This window comes from Bison bison, unplaced genomic scaffold (genome assembly GCF_000754665.1).
Source record: "Bison bison bison isolate TAMUID 2011002044 unplaced genomic scaffold, Bison_UMD1.0 scf7180017864516, whole genome shotgun sequence".
Lineage (NCBI taxonomy): Eukaryota > Metazoa > Chordata > Mammalia > Artiodactyla > Bovidae > Bison > Bison bison.
The window spans coordinates 8,719,768-8,731,184 of NW_011495069.1; the positions used below are offsets into that span (position 1 = coordinate 8,719,768).

Genomic DNA, 11,417 nt, shown 5'->3' on the forward strand with positions numbered 1-11,417 from the left:
TAAACTCTGGGAGTTGGTGATGGACAGGGAGGCCTGGCATGCTGCAGTCCATGGGGTCACAAAGAGTCAGACACAACTGAGTGACTGAACTGAACTGAAACTGGCCTCCACCTGCACTGCATCTCAGGAAGCTACAGGTCCTTTCCGCATTTCTGGGTGCTTCTTCTTCATCAGGATCATTTTTATTCACTCACTTCTTCATCAAATGTTTATGCAACAGGGACTTCTCTGGTCATCCAGTGGCTAAGATGCTGAGCTCCCAATACAGGGGGCCCAGGTTTGATCCCTGGTCAGAGAACTAGACCCCAGATGCTGCAACTAAGACCCAGCATAGCTGAATAAGTAAATAAATAAGTATTTTTTAAATGTTTATGAAACATCTACTGAGTGTAAGACATATGCTAAGGTCCTGTCCTACCCCTTCTCATTCGGTCTTCCCAGCGGGAAGTGTTAACGGCATTCACAGACTAGGAAAGTCAGACCCAGTGAGGTTAAGTGGGCTGCCTGAGGGCACCCAGCCTGTAAGTGGCAGGGGCCAAGAACAGAGCAGTGCAGTTTTTGTTCACTGTTGCAACCCAGCACGTCCCAGTGCCTGGAGCACACTAGGCACCGAATCAATGCTGACTGAATAAAAGGAACCTAAGTCCACCGGACTTCAAAGCCCTTGGCTCTCTTTTGTACCTCATTACCTCCCACATGAAGATGAATTTATGGTGAGAAGCTCACAATAAATTGTCTACAAACACTTGTGTGTTTCTGGAGAGGCTTTGAAAATTCTTGTCCCCTCTTTTGCATGGCCAGGCCACTACCCTAGTTAACATAAGATTCTCTTCCTCTCTTACCAGGAGTATTGCAACAGCTCTGGACTCAAGGGTTATTTTGTCCTTCCATTAAAAAAGAAGAAGAAGAAGAAAAAAATCCCAAAACGTCTGTTAGGCCCTGATTTTAGATTTCTGCTTTCTCTTCTGGGTCTCTCTGGTGTCCAAGATGGTTTTGTCAGCTTAATTTTAGTGATTTGTAAATTTGTGTTCTGACCATGGTACTTCCCCACCTTAGCGATATGAAACTGTAATACTGACTGTGCCCTTTCCGACCACGTCCTGTTGTTTAGTCCCTTTGGTCGTGTCCGACTCTTTACGACCCCATGGACTATAGCTGGCCATGTTCCTGTCCGTGGGATTTCCCAGGCAAGAATACTGGAGTGGGTTGCGACTTCCTTCTCTAAGGGATCTTCCTGACCCAGGGACCAAACCCCTGTCTCCTGCATTGGCAGGCAGATTCTTTAGCACTGAGCTACCAGGGAAACATCTGTGTGTGCGTGCATCTATATGCGGCACCTCAACTCTGGCTGTGGGCCTGAACGCCTGGGCCCTGGGTGGGTGGTGAGTGCCCACAGCCACCCCCACCCATTTCTGTTGCTCTAACTCCATCCTTCCCCAAGCTCCAGCTGGAGCTAGTGCAAGCCAGGCTGAGCATCCCCCAGAATCCCTTTCTTCTCCAATTGGCTCCACGGTCAGGACCCTATACAGGTATAAACCCTCTTCAGGCTCCAATCTGTGATCTCTCCCAGAAATCCCAGCTCTAGGTGTCTCTGTCTTCCTCCTCAAGGCCTGGGACTTAGGGTAGATGAGGCAACATCTGGTCCCCCACACCCAGCCACTCACCCGGACAACCCTCCTCAGGGAGCCGATGCCTTGGGTACTCCATGCTGATCCTGGGGCTCCAAGTTCCGTATCTCCTTGAGGCAGGACCAGCTTCTGGCCCTGGAATCCTGGCTGTTCGTGCAGCACCCAGCTGTGGGCACAGAGACCTAGGGTCATTGAATGGAGTTGGGTGGGGAGGATGTCCCTGCAAGGCAGGGTCTCTGGGTAGTTATGGCGGGGGGGGGGGGGGGGGCTTCTGCCCTCAGTGGGCACTTCTCACTGTCCTCACATCCCCAAGGTTCACACGCCAGAGCCCACCGGGAGCTCCGCACTCACCAGCCTCGGACCACCCGTATGGAGGCCACACGGGCCCAGCCGGAAGCATCATCAGCATCTTCCCAGACCTCCCTGCGGCTGCCTTGGCAGCCAGGCTCTGAGAAGAGGATAATCTGCAAGAAGGCCCAGAGGGGTCCTTAGGGCCCGTCCCCGGAACCTCCGCCTCCTGCTCTCTCACCCATTTGCCCCCCAATCCCAGCGCCCCCTACCTTTCCAGGTCTCGTGTTCAGCTTGCCCTGGGTCTTCAGTGCTGGGCTCTGGAATGGAGAGCCGTGATACGTCTTTATGGGGTTGCCTCCTTATTGCCACTCTCAACCTGCAGCTCCGTGAATCCCATATCCTCCCTGCAGACCTCCACCCCGCAAAGAGCTGGCCCACAGAGAATGCTACACTTGCTCCCAGCCCCTGGGGGCTTCATCACTCTGTCCCCGGACTGCCCCCTTCCCCAGCTTCTGAGATTTTATCAAGCCCTTCGGAATCCGCAGTGCAAACAGCTTGCTGCTTGGATCGGGAGACTGCCTCCCAGGATCCCGGTCCTCACAGGATCCAAACCCTGGCCTAGATGAGGCCAGGCCCTCCTCCGTTGCCCGCCCAAGGCCTCACTCACCCACCCCTCCGGGGGCCGGGCACGTGCCGGCTTTTCTGGAGGTGGCCTTTCACTGTAGAGCAGGGGCAGCTGTCCTGGACCCTTCTTGAGCCCCGGTGCCCTGTGGGGCTGCAGAGCGGATAGTTTTGTGCCCAGTGGTTCCGAGGTGGGGGCCTCCTTCAGGGCAGGCACCAGACCCCCAAAGAGGAGGCTGCCTCCAAGACGGGAAGTGGGCCGGCTGCCTGCCTGCCACTCTGGCCCAGGTTCTGGGTGGGGGCCCTTGGCACCTGCTACATGCTTCTTCATCATCTCCAGAGGAGAGCAAGAGACCTGGGTGGGCCGGGCAGGGGAGGGGTCCCTGGGGGGGCCTAGCCTGGCTCTCTCCTGCCTGCGCTGGAGCTTTTCATCGTCGCTCAGGTAGGGGTTCTCTGGCTCTTCTTCCTCCTCCTCCTGTGCCTTCTCCTCCTTCTTTATTTCCAGGGCGGGCACCTCCTGGGGGCTGGGTCCCAGCACACATGGCCCAGGCTGGTCCTCCTCGATGGCAGGCAGGGTGGCGTACATGGCCAGGTAGGAGGAGCGGGGGGCTCGAGGTAGCCGGTGAGTGCGCAGGATCTCAGGAGGCTCCATGCTCCGCAGGGTATCCAGGAAAATCTCCAGGTCAGCAGTCAGGGCCACCTCCTCCTCCTCCCTCGATGGCTCCAGGAATGTCTTGTCCTTGGTGGCTTCAGGGACAAGCTGGGACTCCTGGCTGGTCTCTGCTCCCATCATCACCGGGGCTGGGGGACCTCCTGGACCAGAGGATACCTTGCCCACTGAGGAGGAGGGGGCGATGAGAGTGGCTGGGGCCTGGACAGCTACTTTCTGGGTGGAAGATGGGACATTAGAAGCATCAGGGTCCTGGACAACTTCTTTTTGGGTGGGAGATGAGACGATGCTTTCTTCAGACCCCTGGACAACCTTTTCCTGTTTGGGGGATGGGACGGCAGGAATTGTCAGGCCTTGAGCAGCCTCTTCCTTGGGGAGGGGAGGGACCGGGCTGCCTGCTATACTCCAGACGACCTCTTTCTGGCTGATCAGGCTGACTTCTGGGCCCTGGGCAACGTTGGTTGGTTTGGGGCCTGAGGCAGCAGGAGCACTCAGACCCTGCACTACCTCTTTTTGGTTGGGAGATGAGTCAGCAGGAACTCCAGGGCCCTGTACTATCTCTTTCTGGGTAAGGGAGACAACAGGGACTTTTTCAGAGTCCTGAACAACCTTATTCTTTGGGGAGGATGGAGCAGAAAGACCTCCCGGGCTGGTGATGGCCTTCCATCTCATAGAGGATGGAGCAAGAGATTGTCCAGGGACTATCACAACCTCAGTCTTCACCATAGGAAGGACGGTGGCCGCAGGGGGATCTGAAAGCCCTTCTCTTTTGATGGAGGGCAGGGCCTGGGGTCCCCGGGGCTTGAGAGTGAGCTGGGCCCGAGCCTGAGTAGGTGCTTCAGGTTGCTCTGGGGGTTGAACTAGGTCCAGGGAGAGGGTTCGGGTCTGGAGTCTGGGAGAGGAAGGTACTGGGGTGTGGCCCTGAGAGGTCTGGAGAGGGGACTGGGTGGGGCTGGCGGGTCTCTGCACCCTTGGGACCTCATGGACCCCGGCACCCAGGGTTCTGTCCTGTTCCTGGTCTGGGTGGGCTGCAGGGACCTCCTGGCTCGGAGTGGGGTGAGCCTCCTCCAGGAAGCCCGCAGGGCCTGGGGCAGATCTGTCCTTCGGCTCTGCTGTCCTCGTCTCAGGCAGCTGCCTCAGGGCTGACCCTTCTGTGCTGCCCAGATCTGGACTCCTTGGCACAGCAGCCAGGGGCCTGGGAAGCCGGCTGGTGGGGGCGGTCCGCTCAGTGGGCACAAGGCTACTTAGCAGCTCCAGGGCCTGAGTGCGACTGGGGGAGCCCTCGGCCCGCGGGTTCACCACCACTGCCCGCACCGCGCGGGCAGCATTGCGGCCCCTTGGCAGGGCCTCGCCCACGAGCGCGGCCCCCACGGAGTTGATCACGGTGCTGTTCACCCGGCGGTCCACGTGCCCTCCCACCATCAAGGTGGTCCGCACAGTGCGTGTCACCCGCCGCTCCTCCAGGCTCCTGGAGCTCCTGCTGGTGAAACTCACACCCGGGTGGGGGCTCGGCTCCCGGGGCCCGTGCGCTGGCACCGACAACTCAGTCCTGGCTGTGACTCCCGCGCTGGGCGGCTCGGTCCTGGGGGGCTGGGGGCTGCCGTCACCCTGCTCCGCAGCCTCCTTCAGTCTTCCCACTGGCCTTTTCTCCTTGAGGGGTAATGTGTACTTCTTGGAAAAGATGGGCCCGTGGCTCTGGAAGCTCTTGGAGCCAGCCCCGTCCCGGGGGCCCTGGTGGTTCACGGTCTCTTCCTCCCGGACAGCAAAGCCATTGACTTCCTCTCGACGATGGCTGGACTCAGACGTCTCCTCGGACGGGGCTTCCGACTGGGCCCCTGACACCAGGGACACCTTGTGGAAACGGTGTTTGACCTCGTCCTGGGCAGGGGGCCGCTGCCGCCATGTCAGCGTGGTGCTCACCACTCGGGCCTTGGCCTCAGCCGGAGGCCCGCTGGCCTCCTCCATGTTGGGCCCCGGCAAGGCGTCCTGAGGTGTCCTTGGCTCGCTGTGGTCCAGCTCGCTGCAGAGGGTGCCGGAAAGAAAAAAGATGGGGTCAGGGGAGTGGTCAGGGTGGCTCCCTGCAGTGTAGAATAACTATCTCTGCAGAGGTCAGGCTGAGTAACCTCAGGTCGGTCATTTGAATTTCAGGGCCTTTGTTTCTTCATCAGTAAAACGGGCACGATGCCCTCAGAGCTCCCACCCCTCTCCCTACTTTCAGGCGTTCTCCTATGCCACAGCCCTTCAAGGGGTGAAGCTGAGGCCTAAGCCTAGAAGGAGAGAGAGGAAGAAAAGAGACAGGCATGTGGATCCGACTCACTGGTCTGTGGACAGGGCTGTGACTGCCCAAGGAGCCCTGGGGCTAGTCCTCTAGGAGCTAAAAACTAGAAAACCGGAAAGCTGAAAACTAGACAAGCAATGTTCTGACCCTGTTTCCAATCATGATGAAGGAAGGTGAGGAAAGACAGCTTTGGCCTCAAGCAAAGCTGGGTTCCCCCTATCACTGTCACTCATCAGCAAGATGACCTTGAGCAGCCACTTTTCCCCAGCAAGTTTCAGGGCCCCTGGCCAGAAAACTGGAATAACAAGAGTATGCACTTCACAGGGTTATTGTCAGAATCCAGTATGAGAGAAAGAATAAAAACTCACTTTATAAACTAAAATGCTGGCTCCTAAGTTTCCCCATAAAGAATAAATTATTCACTATGGCAAACAGTATGGAGTTTTCTTAAAAAACTAAAAAGTGAGGTACCATATCATCCCGCAATCCCACTCTTGGATAGATATCCAGAAAAGATGCAAACTCTAATTCAAAAAGATACATACACTTAAATGTTCATAGCAGCATTCTTTATAATAGTCGAGACATGGAAGCAACTAAAGTGTCCATCAATAGATGACTGGTTTAAGAAAATGTGGTGTATAAACACAGTGGACTATTATTCAGCCATAAAAAAGAATGAGATATTGCCATTTGCAAAAATAGGGATGGACCTAGGGAGTACCATGGGGTCGCGAAGGGTCGGACACGACTGAGCAACTTTACTTTCCCTTTTCACTTTCATGCATTGGAGAAGGAAATGGCAACCCACTCCAGTGTTCTTGACTGGAGAATCCCAGGGATGGGGGAGCCTGGTGGGCTGCCATCTCTGGGGTCGCACAGAGTCGGACACGACTGAAGCGACTTAGCAGCAGCAGCAGCATACTTAGTGAAGTAAATCAGAGAAAGACAAACATAATATGATATCACTTACATGTAGAAACTAAACAATGATACAAATGAATCTATGCATGGGAATTCCCTAGTGGTCCAGCGGTTAGGACTTGGCGCTCGAGCTGCGGAGGGTGCAGGTTCAATCCCCGGTCAGAACTAAGATCCCGCAAGCCACACAACACAGCCCAAAAAAATCTATGGGCAAAATAGAAACAGCCTCCCAGACACTGAAAACAAGCTTGTGGTTACCACAGGGGAGGGGGAGGCATAAACTAGGAGTATGAGATTAGCAGATACAAACCACTGTTTATAAAACAGATAAGCAGCAAGGATCTACTAGATTGCACAGGGATCTATATTCAATATCTTGTAATAACCTATAATGGAAGATAATACATAGTTGATCACTTTGCTATATATTAGTACTTGACACTAACACAATATCGTAAATCAAGTATACTTCAACTTTTTAAGACAGAATAAATTATTTATAAATTATGAACACACATTCCCCTTCTGCAGATGTGGGCGGGGGAAAAGACTCAGAGAGGTTAGGAAATTTGCCCAGAGTCACACAGTAGCAGAGACAAGGGTTGAATCTAACCCTAAGTGGTGAACCACCACATCAAACTCCCTAATGTATCTGGTAAACTAAGACTCTGTGTTTTGGGGGGTTTACTTTTAAAGGAGGCACAGCAGTCCTGGAGGGGGCCAGGCAGTCCCCACTCTGACTTCCAGGCTACTCTAGTAGGGCAATCCTTTTCTCAGGCCTCAAGAATGCAAGAGATCAGCCTCAGTACCGGCCTGTCTGCAGCTCCCCCTCTGTGTGAGGCAGCCCCCAGACCATCACAGGGGCCCTTAAGGCCGGAAATGGACCCATGCCCCCAACTGCCCTCCCCCTTTCTCCAGTTCCCTCCCTCCTGAGAGGCTGATGGAACCCGGAACTTTGACCCTGTCTTGTGGCCCCAGAAGTGACTCAGGTTTTATGAGGGACAGAGCTGAATGGGGCTGAGGCCCAGGGAAGCCTGACCTGACTCGGGGACCACTGGTGCCTGTGACAGCATGTGGCCTGGTCCAGGATGGGCTCTGAGTGGCCCCAGGAAAGTCTTGTGTATGAGGGAGGGGAGGGGCTGGGAGGGATGCCCAATTCTTTCCCCAGGCCAGAATTCGTGACAGCCACACTCAGACACCTGAGGGTCTGGACTGTAGCCCTTCCCTAAGGCCCACCCCTCTCCTCTGTCTTCACTAAGGAGCTGTTTTTCTTCCAACAGAATCTCTGTCCTCCTGGCTGGTACTAATGATAACAACTACCATTCGCTGAGATTCACCGTCCGTGATGGCACTGACAGGAGCGGGCAAAGACTGGGTTCTAAGTCATGTATTCATTCCTTCACTCATTCATTCACTGTTCATCGTGTTAGGTGATATGCTAGGTTCTGGTTGCATGCGTGCGTGCTCAGTCATTTCAGTCGTGTTCCACTCTTTGTGGGACCCTGTGGACTGCAGCCCACCAGGCTCCTCTGTCTATGGAATTATCCGGGCAAGAGTACTGGAGTGAGTTGCCGTTTCCTCCTCCAGGGGATCTTTCTGACCCAGGGATGAAACCCGCGCCTCTGCATCTCCTGAATTGCAGGTGGATTCTTTACCGTTGAGCCCCTGGGGAAGCCCCAGGTTCTGGTTAGATTCATCCAAAGCCAATTTCTCTTGAAAGTGGTATTCCGGGAGTTCAGGGGTCAAAGAATTAGACATAAAAACAGGAACCACATTCAGAAGGCCTCCATAGGCTTTGGCAAAGCCACAGGAGAGCCTCAGAGGAGGAAGCCTTTGGTAATCATATCAGATATATCTGTGACCTCCCAATAATCAGAACTCTATGCCTCTCTGAACCCAGCCCCCAGACAACACCCCTGATAGTCATTCTACAAGCATGTGGTCATTTGTTTCTGCCTGCATACCTCTAGGCACAGGGAGGTTGCAATTTAACAGCTGACCTGTCCCATCCCTGAATAGTCATGATGGCTAGAATGTTCTTCACACTATGCAGAAATCTGCCTGCCTATAGATCCCCTGACCCTGTTTTGTCCTTCCTCTGAAGACACACCTCAAAACCCCAGGAGGCCTCTCCTAGGCCAGCAGAAATGCCCATTTCCGGAGCCCTCTCTTCCTCAAGGCCCTGGACCAGCCGGGTCACCTGTGACTTCCAGATCAGCTGTGTGGGGCTGGGAAAGGGAGGGGCTGCAGGGGGTGGGGGGAGTGTGGGAAAGAACCTTGTCTAACTCAACAAGGCCTGCATTCTCCCCGCTTACCTGTGAGTCACCCCCAAACTAGGCCAAACCAGCCCACAGGCCCACAAGCACATGCTGCGTCACACACAGGCACACACCAACACACAGGGCACAGAATCACACAGGCACACACACACACAGACACTTACCCTCGGCATGCACAGTCAGAACCACAGAGTCAGACACAGGTCCGCAGGGACACAGCAGACACACAGGTCACACAGACGCAGGAACCCACAGGCACAACGACACGTGCACACACATTCACGGCACACACACACTTAGTCAGGTCACAGTCTCCAGCCCTTCTCCCCTTGAAATCAACCCTCACTGGGACAGACACGCACACCCGGATACACACACGTCTTACATATTCGGCCCCGATGGCGTCGTGCCTCCCCCCCCCATATTTGCCAGTCCTGGCCCAGGGAACCCTGCCCCAGAAAGGGAGCACAGAGAAGAAATGACACCCCTGGAGCTCCACTTCCTTCCCCTCTGAGCCCTTGCCTCCTTCGAATCTGTCATTATCCACCCGTGCCCAGAATAGTCAGGGAGTGGCAGACGGAGTCCCCCAGCCAAACCTGCTGCTCCTTCCTTTCCCCTCGCCAAGGCCTGCCTCCTTCACCCACCCTCTCTCTCTCTGTCCCCTTCTCCCACCCCCAACCCTTCAGGGTCTGCTTTAGACCCTGCATTAGCTCATCTGTTTTGAACTGACTCTTCTAGGATCATTGTAAGCTTTCTCAAGGTAGAGTTCTGCCTACCATGATGGAAAATTGATGTTGGTTAAAAAGAAAGAAATAGTTGTTCAGTGAAGAGAAAAGAAAAAAAAAAATAGGAGGAGGGTGCATAATCAGGGATTCTTATTCAACCTTCCCCACTGAGCAGGTCTCTGAGCCAGCCTGGGTCGCACACGTCCCTCTTCTTTGTCACAGGATCATTATCCTGACTCCAGACCAGAGGCTTGGGCATCCTTGGTGTTGCCTCCGCTGCCACAGTGCTTCCAAATCTGGGTCCCCGCACAGATGGTAGTAGACTTCATCCCCACGTGGTCACAAAGAAATCACAGGTCACAGAAAGCTCTGTACAGCAACCACGCTCAGCACCTCCCCGCCCCCCGTCATCTGCACGGGGCCCCTGAGGCCTCCGTGAGAGGCAGGAGAGAGAGGTGCTTGGAACACAGATCCAGGTGTGCATGCTCAGTTGCTTCAGTCGTGTCTGTCTCTTTATAACCCCATAGACTGTAGCCCACCAGTCTCTGCTGTCCATGGGATTTCCCAGGCAAGAACCCTAGAGTGGTTGCCATTCCCTTCTCCAGGGGATCTTCCCAACCCAAGGATTGAACCCAAGTCTCCTGCATTGCAGGCGGAGTTTTTTAACCACTAGCCACTGGGGAAGCCCTAGAACACAGGTTCTTGCCCCTTCACTTTCTGGTTGACTTACAGCAGGTGATGAAACCTGTCTGAACCTTAGTTTCCCATCTGTCACTGGGGTGAGAGGGTGGAGAACAGGATTAGTCCTACTTCATGGGGCTGCTGTAAGGATTAAATAGAATTACGCTCAGAAAAGGAGCCATAGGTGACAACCACCACCATCATTAGTAGGAGCTTCTCAGAACGCTGTCTGAGGCCTGGTCTGCCCTTCCAAGTGGTTTTAGAGAGGTCTCAAGTTCACCCTGTTGTCAGTGAGTTTTACAGGACCCATCCTCCTTTCTCTGAGCCCACTAGGCAGATTCAGGAGAGTCATTTCAACACAAATTAAAAACTGAGGCTTGAAAAAAAAAAGAAAAACCAAGGCTTAGCAATGTTATGTGGCAGCCTGGATGGGAGGGGAGTCTGGGGAGAATGGATACATGTATATGTATGGCTGAGTCCCTTTGCTGTCCACCTGAAATTATTACAACGTTGTTAATTGGCTATACTGTGATACAAAATAAAAAGGTTAAAAAAAAACCCAGGGCTTGGGAACCTCAGCGCCTGCTCACCAACACAGGGCCAGGTGGGGTAATTATTGCTGCGACTGAAGCGTTATTAATAAGCATCCGGGCTGTTTTGGTTGCCCCACTCTCTAGAGTTCAAAGTATCTTCCTGTAACCTCCTCCTCCTCCTCCTTCATCTCCAGTGACCAAATCAACTTGACGACTCAAGGCCCAGAGAAGTTAAGCAACTCACCCCAGGACATCCAGCACCGCCTGAGAGTTCTCGTCTCAGGCTGAGAAAGTGGTCTCCAGAACAGAACGAGGGGCTGGGGAAGGTGTTGCTGAGGATAAGGTGACCCTCCCCATCCTCTCTGCGACAGGATATCCCCCTCCCCAGGTGGATGGAGGAGGAGAGCAGAACTGGGTCCCCAGAGGTAGCCTGCGGGCATGCACGAGGTTGGGGGGCAAGCAACAGAGGGCAGAGATGGGAAGGGGAAGGGATGGCAGAGTCAGCCTATGCCCGGGAGAACCGAATGAATGGTTTAGAGAAGTCCGGAGAGAGATAGAGACCCAGGAAGGGGCAGCCAGGTCAGTTTCCTCCTCCCCCACCGCCCCACGTGGGGGGTGAAATCTACTTACCGTCTGTGCGGGGACCCAGGCGTCCGGCCGGCCCGGAGCTCCTGCTGCTGGGCCGTGCTCCCCTGATGTGGTGGGGCTCGGAGCTGGGGTTCCTGAGGCGGGTCAGCTAGGCACCCTGTGATGGGGCGGGGCCCCCGAGGAGGGTCCTGCCAGCCCC

The 11,417-nt window shown here is 54.7% G+C and overlaps 1 protein-coding gene across 2 annotated transcripts in view; it reads right to left on the reverse strand.

Annotated features, from left to right (window-relative positions):
• The window catches only part of AIM1L (absent in melanoma 1-like), a 29,815-nt gene that overhangs the window by 13,916 nt on the left and 4,482 nt on the right, over window positions 1–11,417 (reverse strand). Inside the window, exons 1-5 of one of the 2 annotated variants that reach the window (XM_010830101.1) lie at window positions 11,261–11,404; window positions 2,587–5,230; window positions 2,189–2,236; window positions 1,980–2,092; window positions 1,665–1,794 (exon numbers count right to left, since the gene is read on the reverse strand). In XM_010830101.1, coding sequence (XP_010828403.1) covers window positions 1,665–1,794; window positions 1,980–2,092; window positions 2,189–2,236; window positions 2,587–5,175 — 2,880 coding nt within the window. In that variant the 5' untranslated portion in view covers window positions 5,176–5,230; window positions 11,261–11,404. Of the gene's footprint in view, window positions 1–1,664; window positions 1,795–1,979; window positions 2,093–2,188; window positions 2,237–2,586; window positions 5,231–11,260; window positions 11,405–11,417 lie in introns of those variants that run through there. The other variant, XM_010830100.1, reaches the window with a different exon arrangement.